Source organism: Neodiprion fabricii, chromosome 6 (assembly GCF_021155785.1).
Source record: "Neodiprion fabricii isolate iyNeoFabr1 chromosome 6, iyNeoFabr1.1, whole genome shotgun sequence".
Taxonomy (NCBI): Eukaryota; Metazoa; Arthropoda; class Insecta; order Hymenoptera; family Diprionidae; genus Neodiprion; species Neodiprion fabricii.
Window position 1 is genome coordinate 8,769,971 of NC_060244.1, and position 16,646 is coordinate 8,786,616.

Below are 16,646 nucleotides of genomic sequence, written 5' to 3' on the forward strand. Positions count from 1 at the left end.
TAAAGTGTGTACGATGTATCCCCGTTGCTACGGCATATTATGTACATAATGTTGCATCGGATGTTTAACTTGGTCTTGAATTATTGTTCGTTACTGAACGTAAGTTGTATTTTTTATTTATTTATTTTTTTTTATTTTTGTTTGATTTTATCGTACGTATGTTTACTACCATATTTAATAATATTCATATTTATTCATTTATTTTTCCAACTCAATTTGTCGACGTTCGAAAAAACCGAGTGAATCTTTTTTTTTTTTTTAATTTCTTTTAATTTTTTTTATTTATTTATTTATTTTAAACGATTTTTATTCGACATCGCTAAGGACGCGAATGTGCGGAATTAAACGAACTTATTTACTTGATTTGGAAATTTGAGGCGACAGGTTTTCACGTATTCAAGTTCAGAGAATTAACATCTCGATGATGGGGACGATCATACTTCTTCTTTTCAGTACACTTTCTTTTGACCTTTGATTCTGGAATCGTTTCATCTTTGAAAATTGATAAATAAAAAAAAAAATTTTATTTTCCCAACTCGGTATTTTTACATTTATTTTTGAGACAATTTTCGCAATCCGCCTATTATGCCGGAATTCGTAAATTATAAACAAATGCGGGAAGCTACTCGCAGTTTTTTTTTTTTTTTTTATATCTTTCCGTCTTCGAAATTCGTCCGTATACATAATAAACAATGTACATTCATCCGTGTAACGCACTGCAGAGTTGCACACACACAGGGTTGTACATAAGTAAGGGTGGGTGGGTGGTTAGGTGAATGGATATACCATACATTATAGGTGTATGGGTAGCTGATTTTTCTAAACACAGATGGCTCGCAGATGCCATCGCTGCATCTCGACCGCGCGTTTATTATTCGAGCACCTTACACACCGGGGGCGTCCATTAATCACGTGAGACTCACAACAGAAGGAGGGGTTGCTTGAAAAAATCGCGATCTTTCGTATTATTTGCATTATTATTTTGTTTTTTTCTTTACGCATCTCTTCTCAATAAATACCGAATCGATATTTTGGTATCAATAAAGTTTGTTATTTTTGATCGGTAAATTATGAACAGAGTATACGTTTACGAATTTGCGGTATTAGTAAGAAAAAAAATTTACGTAACGACGAGCAGGGGGATAATGGGTCAGCCAAAACTTCACGGTCGGTCACGAGGGGGAGGGTGGTTGGAAACGAGTTGAAAACGTATCACGTGATCAATTGACGCCACCAATGACAATGAATCTTACTTGCAATCATCAGAGGCGCAAAGATTCATTTCCAAATTAATATTCATCCTATCGTCACTCGCATGATTTGACCTGAGGAATATTGTACATGTAATAAACCTGCGTCTATATGTCTAGTACGATATTATTTATTACATGTATATTGAATTGAACAGTGTAAAGACGGTAATACGTGAAAAGAATGTAAATAAAAAAAAATAATTTTTTTTTTGTAATAAACTAATAAACTACAATCCGAATAGATCGAACCTAGTAGATTCTTTTTTTTTTGTTTTTTCTTTTTGGAATTTAATTGTGCCCAATTCAATGTTACTGCGCTTTTTCGTTTCTCTTCACTATCGAGCGTGAATTCGACATGACCAATTTCTTGTTACGATAATGATTAGATTTACGTACAAATTTGACTTATTTTTGTCAACGTCTTTGTATACGCAATAAATATAACGTAGATACGAGTGATTTAGTAGAAAATGTTGAAAGCGATCCGGATAAACGCATATTCATATACCGGCATATAATGTATAGGTATATACATACATACATACATATACATACATACATACATACATACATATATATATATATAGTGGGGGGTGTAATACGTCGACTGCAGGAGACAAGGCGAGGCTCTACTACAACAGGGTATTAAAAAGTCGTAAAGGCTACGCAAGCACGCCGGCATGTACATACACACATTCCTATATACGAACGTTGCGCGCTACTTGCATATACAAATGGTTACATGTATGTATTAGACATATACCTACGTGAACTTGTACACTGGCATAATAGCTACATAGTATGAGTACAGAGAAAAAGCGAGAAATAGAGAGAGAGAGAGAGAGAGAGAGAGAGAGAGACAGAGAGAGAGAGAGAGAGAGAGAGAGAAACGGAGTGAATCGTGCCGAATATATGTGTAGAGTAAAGAGAAGTCCCTGACACAAATTGCGTAGCCCCGCCACAAAACATTCAGGAATGTATCCCCAAACTTGGAAATTTGATACATTCTCACGGCATGACTACGGCCATCAGATATCGTCACGTGTAGTGCGTACTGTTTCGTGTTATAAAATGCGTGTCCGCCATGCGTCTGTATGCCGTACGTGCTTGAGAGAAGCATCGTTTGCATTTCGATGGAAATGAAATTGAAAAAAAATTATGCGGTTATTGTCGACAATTCAATTATTAACGGGGATGAAAATTTACGAAATAAAAGAAAAGAGATCGAAGCAGTATAATGTAAAATATAAAATATGTACTTAGCGAGAATTGTATTCGGGAAAACAAATAACGCTACATTTAAATATTGTTTGACTGTTTGGTTTTGATTTTTCATCTTTCGCATTGTTTATCTTTTCAAATTCCTTCGCCAATTTTATTGTCTTCTCGTTTTTATCGCATAGATTTCAAATCGCTAGGACCCGTCATTACTCTAAACGCGAATTCACGATCGCATAGAATTTTTCAACAACGCTTCGTTCAAATATCTACAAATCAAGGTACAACGTAAGAACTTATTCAACGTATTACACGCACGTTAATACCCGCTGGATACCCATTACTTGCCCTTGGCTCCTCGGCAAGACCGCGCGTTTTGCGTTATACATGGGTGTATACGTACAGTAATATACCTGATAATGCACGTACATGTATCTAAATTGGCGAAGACGACGACGCCCACGTGGAGAATGTTCGCGTTTATAACAGGTACTGCACGATAAGTAACGTATATATATATACATACATGTAGAATTTATACCTAGAGACAGTAGACATATGCATACATCTGTAATATACGTATACGTATAACGTATGATGTATAATGTATATAAAAGCTCGTTTCTACGTTACGCGTGTGTAAAATACGTACATGGATGTATTTGTACTTGTATTCTCACTCTTGCTTCTTTTTTATTAATCTTTTACTCTACTTGCTTGACAGTGCGCGTGTGGTAGAAATTTCTACGTACACGGAGCATAAGTATATGCATAAGTGTATACCCATACGGTAGATGTCTGTATACGTATAACAGCGATGCACCGTAATGAAAAAATCCAACACATGTACGTCTACCTGTTTCTTCTGTGTACGCACACGCGTATCTATTTACGCATATTCTACGCTGCTATAGTAATCCTGTAATGAAACGCTGCAAAAAGTTGTTGCAATTTGTGGAGAGTCAGAGGGAATTTTATATGACAAAAGTCTTTGACGGTAATCGATTTTTCCGTTTTCTTCTTTTAATTTTTTTTTTTAATTTTCATTACAATTGATCCATTCATTTTTTTCACGCCAATCGTACGCGTGTGTTAAGCGAGCGTTTTTTTTTTTTTTTTCAAATGGCTTTTTATCTACCTACGCGGTAGCTGTTCTTGGTGCCGAGAATGCGTACGAATACTTACTTACTCGTGTAGGATACAGATACGGATTGTAGTGACGACAAAAATACTGGGTCACTGGTCGGTTAAAGTGAACGTGTTTTCTTTTTCTTTCAAACCTTTGTTAGTGTTCACGTTGTACGTTCACAATACTTATATTTATAAATCGCTTTGTAACCTGCAGACGTTTTTAACCCGACGTTTCATATCGTAAACGCGGGGTTTTTTTTTTTTTTTTGTTTTTTATCACTTAGCTCCAATGTGCTAGGATAATGAAATAACATATGTATTAGATGCAATTAATGACAAAGGAACGATACTTTTTTTTACAAATGTTCATTATTTTTTTTCTCTTCGTATAATACATCGTACAGTATTGTTGGATAGTAAAACACACACAATGATAATAATAATAATAATGATAATGACAGTAATAAACAAAAATCAAACAACGTTTCTTAACGGTAAAATTTTGTTTCAAAAATTGAAAATGTTTGATTTTATATTTTGATGTCATTTCGTCAGGCATACGATGATCTTGTCCAGCTGCATAATACACAAATTTTAGAGGCGAGTCGGCGTCGCTCGTTCTACTCTGCATGATACGTGTACAGATAAATATACGTATGTATAATATATCCTCACGCAACGTATAAGCGCGTGGGTTGACAGACGAATTTAATAGCCCCGGAAAATGCCGCGTATAATAAAATAAAATTTTGAAACGATGTGAAATTTGAAAAGTAGGTAGGCTTCTCACGATCGCGTCGAATTTCATTATTATAATTGAAAACACACACACACACACACACACACACACGAATACAACCACTCACGCGCGAACATACAGGAATTGAAAACACAAAAAGCAAACGGCCGTTGGAGATGTAAAAAGAGTCGAAAGTATCGTAGTAAACAAAATCACAATGATGATGATGATGACGACGACGATTACTACCGGAATATAAAGAACGTACTTAACACTCGAGATCAGTGAAATCGGAACAAGACTCAACGTTACGGGCAGTATAACGAAAGTTTTTCGCGTACAGTCAGGCTTTTAAATTACACGTATCCGCGAGATTCGCAAATCACCTGTCTGCCGGATTTTCTCTGCAGATTCTCGGTAAAAAAAAAAAAAAAAAAAAAAATCATCCAACAACACACGAAGTATCCGTTTAAAATATGCAATCTTATCTATCGATCAAAGTTATCTAATCGAGAAATAAAAAGTAAAAAAAAAAAAAAGGAAAAATGTAAAAATCGACAAGAACTTTCTTAGTGAAAATCGTGGGGATCATTCGATCGCGTCGATTAATTTGCTTATCGGATTTTACATTATATTATATAAAATTATTCAGTTTGATTTTTGAAAGAAATCACGAATCTCGTAGGATAGGAATTATCGGTTGGTAACCGAAAGATTGCAGGCTTAAGACGAGGCTGCCGAGGTTCGCTGGTGTAGCAGAAATACGCGTATCACTTCCGCAAGGAATGCGCCCAGGTTTCACTCGCATTCTTGTCCTTATACCAGTTTATAAAAGTCGCTCGTGTTCTACGCCGAGATTATAAGAGAGCCGGTGCAACGCGTGCAGGTTACTGTGGTACATTTTATTTTATTTTTATTTTATTTTTCTTTTTTTTTTTTTTTTCTTTTTTTACATACATTTACACGTACGGTCGTAACAGCGAAGTATGAGAGAAAATATACATATATTACAAGTATATCGCCGGGTGGGAAAGTTTTGTAAAGTACGGAAAAAAAAATTTTTAAAAAAATAAAAAATTCGTCTTTATGGTGTACCTACGTGTGGTGTAATGTGTTATGTGTACGCGTATCGTGCGTCAGTCGGTTTGAAAAAGGGAATTTCGTGGCGACGAGGCGCTTTCTCCGCGGCAAAGAAGCCGCTGCCTGCATTCCTTCGAACTTTGCGATTTTGTTACATGTAGGTATATATATACACGTGACGATAATTTCCGCAACTTATTGAACGTACGATATGCATGTAGGATATATTTTTTTCTTTTTTTTTTTAAAGAATTTTTACCAGACACCGTAATATTTTTCATTTTCATGGAATTGAATTGAGACGTGATTCTTTTTTTTTTTTTTTTTTTTTTATCGCTTTTGCAGATTTAGTCGGACAAAATATAAAGATTTTTATTTCTTTGCAAAACATGATATTTTCGGAATAATTTTCACTTATCGAATCAAAAGCTTTTAATCGATATCGTATACTCTACGTTATTTCAAACGTGTACATATTTAAATGTAGGATGAAATGGCGCGTGAAATCTTTATTTCTGTGTTATATTTTCGTGTGAAAATTGTAAAGCGAAATGTATTTGAAATTTGAGTTTAGTCGCGTGCCATCGAAATTTCTTCGCAGCAGCGATAAAATTCGATTTATACTTGTGCAACTTTTCTGCGAAATAATTCTTATTTATATACATGTATTATATATATATATATGTACAATACCGCGTATTGCAAGAATATGCGAAATTTATACGAGATTACAAAATTCAAAATCTGTACTCCGATAGTTGATTGCAAAAAAAAAAAAAAAAAAAAAAAGAAGAAGAAGAAAGAAAAGATAAGATCCAGTCAAAGAAACGTGATTCGGAATCACATGCAACGCGCGATAAAACTTTGAACGCGTATCGTTTCTATGCGTTGATCGTATTTTTATAATTATACTTTCGGTTATCTAGATTATATAAAATCGATCCTAATAAGGCGCAGGTGTGCAATGAGAATATTTTATACCTTGTACCTACTTATAACTCTGGATCCTCGTCGATAATTAATTATATTCGTGCGTATCGCGTGATGCTTCTATGTATAGTAATTCGTCATTTCTAACGAGATTTAAAACCGCGTTCGTTATACACTCGTTTCACTGATAAGAAAGATTGGGCGACAAGTTTGGTTTATTATAACCGATTTGATGTGAGTGAGTTTCGAATTAGTGCCGAATATATTTATCGTTCGTTGCACGAATGAAATAAATGGAAGATTGGAAAAAAGAAATTGAAAGATGTAAAATTTTCAAACGTAGTTGTTTTTGAGGGGAAACAAAAAAAAAAAAAGAAGTCAAACAATGATAATAATTCAGGCTGATCGATACGACTCGTTTTACAATGCCTGGTGATACGTAATACAATCGGAATTTTGATCCTTATCTATCGATATACCTATAATAATACGCGATCACGGCAAGGTCGTTTGAATTTTTAGTCACATTGTCAGTGTTTCCGTTTATAGGTAGACAATTATTATCGCGTCATCCGATTACTTTTCTTTTTTTTCTTTTTTTCCTTTTTTTTCTTATCCAGGCATTAGCACACTTTCGAAGCGATGATTTTTTCCTGACATTTACAATTACCGTGGAAGTTTTGGACACGTTTAACGCGAAAAGAAATTATGTTATTACGCAGAAGTTGTTATCGCTGGGTATGAACGTATTTGCGTAAATCGAATGTATTTTCATTTATTCGAATACTTTGAATATTAATGAATTAATTATACCAAATAGACCAGGAATCCCGAAATAGACCTGCGTTGGTTTGTTTTTATAACACGTAAGGTATATTTATAAAAGAAAACACGTTTAATACGTTTTTCTCATCGATTGCGTATAAGAAAATACACGAATGATGTGTATGTAACGTTGGTAAAAAAAAAAAATATGGCACAAAAGGCGTTAATTTACGGCGAAATTCGTTTTTACAGAATCTTGAAAAATTGAAATTTCTTAAAATCAGGGAAAACTGTTCGCGTTCTTGATAACTCATGTAGACGCGATATTTTCTTACGTACGGATATATATATATATATATATGCATATACACACACACACATACATACATACATACATTACACATATCGCGTATATATGTGTATGTGTTTGTCTCCCTGCAAACAGAGATCGCGTGTTTTTCGATGACGCAATCACGTCGGAATGTAGGGTCAGAAACTTGGAATCTTTGTGGGGGGAGAGATACGGTTCTTCATAATGTAAGCATGCCGGGTAATAGAATTAACGCTCTTTTGCGTCAAATGAATTATTTCCTTGTTCGTGTAATGGATAAAATATATCGAAACGCGAAGCACGCCGGCTTACTTTTTTTTTTTCTTTCTTTCTTTTTTTTCTTTCTTTCTCCGGAATCGTCGTTACAATTCGAAAACGGTCTAATTGTAAGATATTTTCTTTAAAAAAATTACCAACAACTATAGTTGTGTATTCATTTATTTATTTAGTTGCGAAAACGTTTTTTTTTATTTTTTTTTTTTTTTTTATTTTTTTTAAGAATTAGCCAAAAAATACTACAACGACGAATATATATTATTGCGATTTGTTATGTGAAAAATTATAGTTCGATATTAATGCAAGTACGTAATATGTTGGTATTTTATATTTAATATATTACAGAGGCGAAATGAAATTCAGATTAATATCGAGATTCTTGATCGAGGAATATTTGCATATTATATACTTAATAAAACTATGTGTGTTTAGCCTACGCTTATTACGATGCCCCGTGATTGCGGTTCGCGATTAGCTGATCCGAAATTTACAAGCTTTGCTTGCCAAGTCTAGAAACTACAAATGGCGTACGTACCTCTCTCTCTTTCTCTCTCTCTCTCCCTCTCTCTCGGAGATGACATTTGATCATTTCTTGGAACCGAACGTCATATTGTATTATACATATACTGTACGCTAAAGATTATCACGTACATTTTTTTAAATATCTACTAGCCAGTCAGCCGCCTTTTCATTTTTCCCGCCTCGATCTTTGTTTTCATGTTGTTTTTCTTTTTTCAAACGTTTTTTTTTAATTCTCTCGAATACTTAAACACGTGTACGTCACTTTTACGTATCTTCACACAGATCGATTGTATTTACGTATATATATATGTATCACGCACGACAAAGCAACGTGGATAAAATCCTCTCTGTTACTATACATATAGGTATATTCATATGTTTCGTTTTTATATACATACAAGACTTACGCAATAAAAATTCTATGACGTCAATGTACAATCTTCGTAACAAGTTCACGGTTATATTCAGAATTTAATCTAACCTTCAGACTTTACATAAAAATACTGATCGTCGCAAGTATCTTTGAATTTTTTTACGAACCCTTGAAATTTTTCAATTACATGTTCGGCAACGAATAATGTTTCTTCGTTCTTTCGAAATTAATAATAACAACAACAGCGGTAATAACGACGATAATTTTTTGAAAAACAATCAATTTCAAACCGTGACACGATAACCGGGTTACGTTTTACGGAAAAATATGAACGCATACGTTAGTTAGTTTTTTTGCGATTTTAAATCACGACGATGATTCAGTGCGTATAAAATTTGAACATTACTTTCAAAAGGTCAAATTGTAATAATTGACTTTTTGCAAGTGATTATTTTCCGTGGCGATACTGGTAAATTGAGTTTTTTATTTATTTATTTATTTATCTTTTTCTCCCATATTTGTTAATTTATTGTATTTGAGTACAACTTCCTGTTATTCGAATTTTTGTTTAATTTCTTTTTTGCCCGTGTCTATTAGCCGATCGTCCACATGCAATATCGCGAAGTAATTTATTCCGCTCTCTCGCGAGTCTTGCACTTGAATCGTGTAACCGGGTATATAATCAACGAGCTGGCATCACACCTTATAATTAGTCTAATGCCTGCGCCATATTACATGGATGAGGTATACGGTAAATTGTATACAAACAATTCTCAGACCATTGTATCATGGATACGGGCAATTGTATCGCTGCGCGTGTAACACGCCTGCCTGTTATAAGAACCGCTGGCTGCTGCTGACTCGACGTAAAATAATTCAAATCTTCCGGGATACACGTGCAGCAGCAGCGGTGCAAGTTCACAGATTAATACACGATCTGTGCGAATGATTGAATATACGTCCCGAAAACGATAGTTTGAGGACAAACGATACGATTGAGTATAATTGGAAATGATGCGAGGAATGAAATCAAAGTTTTTCATGCCAAATTTCAACGGTTATCATTATTGTTGTTCTCTTCGTTTTACAATGATATTCGTTATAAGAGATAACAATAACGAATAAATTCGCTTTAACAGAGAGTGAACCTAACTAATTTCACGTTTAATGTTATAATTGGTCGTTGCTTAGGATTCTATTCCCACGCCGCGAATGACCAGGTGTTATGCGTAGGTATAATCTATGATATATATTCGTAAATGTACATATACATATACGTACATATATATATATATATATAATGAATCTATGTACGCGTATGTGCAATATATATCCAGGTTTTCTTACCGTTTGCCTACTTTGTTCCACTCTCAATTATTTTTCTCGATTTCTTCTCCTTTTCCCTTTTCTCTACTCTCAATTTCTTCTCGGTTGAATATAATATGTAACACGTTATGTTCGGAAGTGTATATTTGTACGATATGCGTAGCATTCGTATAATCTACACACGCGTGCATAACAGACGTAGTAACACGTGGCTGAAGGAATGAAACGAAAGAATACCTGTAAGAAAGAAATCATATCTAAAAGTGACGAGCGGCTGAGGTTACGAATTCGTATTTTTCCTCACGTTAAATTCTTGTACGATGTTTATTTGTTGTTGTTGTTGTTTTCTTCTTCGATGTATAATGTACAATAACCAGCCAAATTTGTTAAACATTTATATAATTATTGATGTACGTAATATTATATTTAACCTTCGAGCGTTTCTTCGCAACGCTATTGCGGCGCCGCGGAATGTCAAGGCGAAAACACCGCCGTCAAATATGTGTGTATATATATATATATGTATATGCATGTATGTAAATAATTAATCGAAGTTCACCTACAGCCGGCAAACCTTAAACAACGAATATTCGCAGCTCGTACGTGATAACATGCAGATTGCGATACGATAACCGTTTCACACGCGAGTGTAGTATTCCAAGTCTCTTCTTCTACACGTTGTGTAATGATTCTTGTTCGTGTCCCAAGTATTCTCAAAGCAGGTCAAATATGTACATACACTTCGATTTGTGTGATAAGTCGGCTGTACAACAATCGGTATATCGCAAACTGCATGTGTACGTAAATAAATAAATAAATAAATAAATAAATAAATAAATATATGTTGAAAAGTGATTCGCTGTGGCCTTGGCCTTACCGTACGATTCGCGACTTCCAATTTACATTGTACGCTTACGTTCGTATATTTATACATCGTATTTATATACATATATGTATATTATGTATAATTTACAGAGTTTTCATATCGTATCGTACACAGGCACAGATACGTATAACGTACCACGACGACAGGCGAATACACGATGCGTATTGGTTACGTGCAGAGACCTTCGGGTATGTAATTCTTGAGACTCTAGATTGTACGCGAGTGATCATAGGTTGAGAACGACGACTGACAAAAAGACGGAGACGCGTATTGAGATTGGTATGCCAAGGCCATCGTCTTCGGTACCATTATAATCGGTATATCTACGTAAATACATTATACGTATGCAATGTACTATTAACGCGTTTCGATATCATATATGTCTGTGTGTGTGTGTGTGTATATACATATATATATATACACGCGCACGATACACTTTGGAGATGTAGTAACTTTGGTAGACGTATACCTAATTATACGTATACTCATGATATGCATATTATATTTATCGATAGGAGGGAATGAGACACGCCGAGGCGTGCGTCATTTATTGGGCGGGAATTTTCTTTTCTCTTCATTTTTCGTCACGCGGATATTTCTAGATTTGTTTCTTATTTTTCCTATCAATTTTTATACTTTTTCTTCTTTCGAGCCTTATTATTGGTGTTTTTTTTTTTATTTTTTTTTTTTTTTAATCAATTACAACCCATTCATAGATAGTTGTAACGTTGTAACAAAATTATTACCTGTGTTATATTAGTATTTACTGACGCGAAAGTTTATTTATTTGAGTTTTATTTTATTCATATGAAAAATGAATTCTATGTTTTATATATATATGTATTTTTCATATATATATGTGTGTGTGTGTATATATATCATATATCATATCAGTTTCATGGATACAGAGATTCGTGTTCGTATGAATTGAAACGAATAGATCTCAATCAATAGAGGAAAACGAGAAAAAGAAAAACGAAATACCGAAAGAAAAAGAAAAATACTTGCAGTATTCATCGGATGATTATAAGTCAATTTGGCGAATTCTGGATTGACATTTGGCATATATATTTTTGACACCTTAAATAATGAAAAATGGGAAGAAATAGTCGATTAAAAAAAAAAAAAGTAATCACGTATCACCTCCCTTTAAATTGATATACATTCATAAATACGTAGGAGGAAATTCAGCGTTATAAAGTGTGGAAAATATTCTTCGACGACTGTTTTCAAGTATGTAGTTATTTTGATTCGGTGTATCGGATTACTTCTTACAATACCTAAGTATAGGCACGTTATACTGGGAAAAATAACCCGCGGTTTTGCAAAATTATCTCCAACACTGATATATGTGTTATTACAACCTTACGGCAGTGAAACATTTACTTGAAACATTTTTCCGAGGAAAGTGAAAATTCCTATTTGCCCGTGAAATTTTTTTACACACACACTCGTTTCGCCACTTCTTTTTTTTTTCACTGACCAATGAAAATGAATATCAGAAATTTATGTAAAATTGCAGAGGTTTTCTGATTTTTTTTATATTCTTTTTCTTTTGTTTTTGTCTTTGTCTCATGAAATTTTCTCACTCGATTACAGGTTTACAAAGCCCCAAACGTTCGCCGACTGCATTGGCAATGAACTACCACTCGGATGGGAAGAAGCTTACGACAAGCACGTTGGAGCTTACTACATCAATCACGTTAACCGTAAGTATATTTCTTACTTTTATACGCTTTTACTTCTTCCGTACGTTTGACGTTTTATTTATTTTTGTCTATTTTTTTTTTTTCTTTTTTTTTAATATAATACACCGAAACGGCTTGTTTCACTCCCCCGTCTTTTTTTAATTCAATTATCACTCCGAACACGAGATTTTATTTCATTTTCATGGATGTTTTGTAAGATTCTTCAAAATTTCCATGTTTTCTGCTAAATTTGAATGAAGCACGTTATAAATATACACATGTATGTGTTATATTTATAACACGCTGCCGGATTTATTTCTTAAATGAAACTTTTACAATATAATATACAATAATATACAATAGCCCAACAATTTACATTCATTCCGACGCAGGAGGAAATGAATCAACACTTGGGAATGTGCTTTTCATGGTAACTTATCGAGTGTATTTTACGCATTATTTTCATCTCCGCACTCTGCAGCTCACAGCTGTCTCTATCTGTGTACATACATACTCATGTAACATCTCTCTACACGGAATTAACCCGCCGAAAGTGATTTGCCGCGCTGCATGATAAATATATATATATATATAGATTATTCAATTTCCGAGAGATATCTTCAAACACTATTTCTGTTCAAGTGATGAAATTTTTCAATTGGATAAATCAAGAACCCCTGCTTCTTGTTAAACAATTTTGTTTTCTCGGTATAATAGACACGACATTAATATATGTAGAAGATGACAAAGATCTATGTGTAGAATAGCTTTGAATCGCTGAGAATTATCAAAAAATTGCATCTTTTATTTATACGATATTTTTATTTTTTTCAAATTCTTAAAGCAGAAATTCATTCATTCAAACGAATTTGAGACACGATCATGTTTTCACAGCGAACAATTTTAAAAGAATGTCGCTCTTATTTTTGCCGTTTGTTGGTTTGTTATTATTAGTTACGTGAAACGATCATCGAGGAAAATATTCGGCATTCTCAGACTGGATGATAAATATTTCCTCTGTATTGTTGAAAATATAAAAAGCTTAACCCTCGTATATTACCCATTTATTTTTGCCAATTCGAAGGAGTTTTCGCTAATTTTTGAGATCTCATTTTGTATCAAGATTTAAGGTTGTATCTTCCTGGTTCGATCTCCCGAGCTTTCTTTAAACTTTTTGTTCTCCTCCTTTAATTTGGAAGAAAAAATAGAATCAATAAAGTTATTGTAATTGACTAGATCTCCACTTTTCAAGGTCCAGAGAATTACCCAATCTGACCACTAAGAACTGACTAAATTTCGGATTTTTTCGCTCGTGCGGTTTTTCATTTACGCATTTGCATGAAAAATAAAAAAAGAAAAAAAAAATGAAACAAACGAACGAATTTAATTTCGCAATGTTTTACGGGCTTGCAACGCATTTCCCGACGGGAAATTCTTTGCCTCCGGATACCGTCAAGGTCAGCAAAATGAACTGCTCGTTTTTAACATTACCAGAAACCACTCAACTCGAAGACCCGAGATTGGAGTGGCGTGCCATTCAAGAGGCGATGCTCAGGGAGTATCTTCAGACGGCCCAGGATGTGCTGGAGGTGAGTTTTCTACTCCATTTTATTTTTTATTTTCGACGACGCAAAGCCACGTGCAGAAAGAGATTCGACACCACTCGAGGACGCGATGTGATACGAACGATGTTCTTTCCTCGCGTCCACCTTTCGAGAACCTGGAGCGGAATACGTTCGCCGAAAGGACTGCGGCGAAATGAAATTTTACAGACGGAAAACTGACTTCCGGTTTTGATGCTCTCTGGCAAATCTCAAGTTCCAGTTTAACGAGGTTACGGTCGGTTGGCTTACGATTAAAATCGACAATTCTCTTGCCACATTTGTTACAAGATATTTGTGAAAGTTATAATTTATAGTCGCGAGATACCTGAGATACGATAACATCTTTTTGAAAATACCAAAGTGTCAGATACCGAAATTTTATGGACGAGAGCTTGTTCATTTTTCATTTTTTCGCCAGTCAATTCAATAACAACACTTATCAATTGTGATCAATATCGGCGCAATGTTGTGAAATTCACTACTCATCGATGTCAAGATTTTGAAAAAAGAAAAAGTGTTTCAACTACTTCGTATAAAAACTAGTCTTCTGAATAAAATTTTACATCGACTAGCGACTAGTGATTTTCAAAAAAATACTATACGATGTCAAAACAAGCGTCGATGTCTATAAAAAAAAAAGCTCTATATAAACGATGTATAATATAATTCCAGTGATTTTTATTCTTTCAATTACCACAGAGATCTTCTAAGCTTGAAAATATAACGCGCTTAATCAATGTACTCAAAAGTATAACACGTACGGTCATCTAGCGGCGAAATAAATGAAAATTTTGGATTTTTGGCCAAAGCTAAACCCCGTTAAAAGTCAGGAACTCTGCGCTGTCTCCAATTCGTGTCTCGCTAGGTGTACGATTGTACACTTATAATATTCGACAGGTAGGACGGATAGAATGTGTACGAGTGTTGGTTTATTATCATGCCTCACGCACCCTCTGCACGTGTGAATGCGTGACGTGTAGGCATTTCTTCCTTCCTTCCTTCCTTCCTTCCTTCCTACCTACCGATCGGACCTTTTTACCTGCGCCTTTCGCCTCCTCGACGTCTCGGCCACGGGGCTCTGCAGAGTCATGTGTACGTTCGAGAAGGAGGAAGGCGGCAGGAAGTCGTCCCGTGGGAAATCATGTCACTTCCGGTCATTCCAAACACCCTCCGTCGACGAATCAACCGGCCAACGAGCTCTGGTCGTCGGTTGCTTCGGCCTCGATGATATTATTATTATTATTGTTGTTATTACGTCATATATAGATGAATGGATTTCATTTTGACGCTTCGACGTAACGCCCCTTCCTGCTTTTCTTTTCTTTTTTTTTTTTTTTCAACCACACCAGTTTTTTTAAATGCATAAAACGAATCTTATCTTTCTTTATTTTCTTTACAACGACTCACCGAATATGTTGCGTATGATTCAATAATTTTCGCTCATTCGACGAAAAATTTTACAGGACAATTCAAAGGATTATTTTTTATTTAAACTTTTTATTTTCATTTTGTCACAAATTTTTCGTTATAATTCGGCTTTTAATAAATCCAGAATCGAGAAATTCTAGACGTTCGTTTTAACGATAACATAAACTGATTTGTATATAACGAAACGCAACACATAATGTATACTTATGTATACCGTACCCATATCTACATACATAAATAAGACGTAAACTATAAATACGCTTATGGTATCGGTGAGGAACTTGCATTCCGATGCAAATGGTCCTCCACCTCTTCCTCCTCCTCCTCCTCATCCCTTCCCGCCTTTTTCTCGTCTTCTCAGCCTCGAACCCGGCACTCTTACAATTAGCTCGAGGCTCTGATCGTGAGCGAGAGCGAGAGGAAGGGGAGGAAAGGGATCGAGGAGCGAAGAGAAGAGAGGAGCGGATGGAAGGGGGAAATAATACCAGAGGGAAAGAGGAAAGGAGAGGCAAAAGCATGCGTGCGCGTTCCTTGGAGTAAAAAATTCTATTCCTTCTATCCTTTTCCATCGTATCGAAACTTGAGTTGGTGGCAAAAAAAAATCTATGTATAATTTTCGAAGCTTAAGAAAGAGGAAACATGAAAATATAAATCGGTTTATTCCAAGTTTTATCATGAAAATTTTTTATTGGATTCTCTTCGTACGATTAATAAAGAGATACGGATTTTTTTTTTTTTTTTGTTAGTGCGGAATTATGAATACAGGGAAAAATGCGAAACTCGTTTTTTAAATACCGAATTACGTATGTTATACTTGTTATATACATACGTACAACATTTCTTCGACTAAATATCCTATTTATAATTACGCATATCGGAATCACTTCGATTTATCCTACGTAACAGTAATATTTTCCTGCGACCATAGAAGTACTTGGAATTTTTTTCTCGTTCACCTGCGTCGGTATAAATCAATCGTAAACTAAAATACTTGAGCTATCTCATAATAATAGGATATCATGAGCATAGGCATTTGTGTATGTATATATGTATATATGTACATAGGTATCATAATAATTTATGTAATCGTAAGTAT

General features: G+C 34.7%; 1 protein-coding gene across 3 annotated transcripts in view; it reads left to right on the plus strand.

Moving 5' to 3' along the window:
- LOC124184576 (protein kibra) overlaps positions 1 to 16,646 on the plus strand; it is a 61,721-nt gene that overhangs the window by 9,250 nt on the left and 35,825 nt on the right. For all 3 annotated transcript variants that reach the window (XM_046574443.1, XM_046574442.1, XM_046574441.1), the window contains 2 exons: positions 12,430 to 12,539; positions 14,013 to 14,107. In XM_046574443.1, coding sequence (XP_046430399.1) covers positions 12,430 to 12,539; positions 14,013 to 14,107 — 205 coding nt within the window. The remainder of the gene's footprint in view (positions 1 to 12,429; positions 12,540 to 14,012; positions 14,108 to 16,646) is intronic.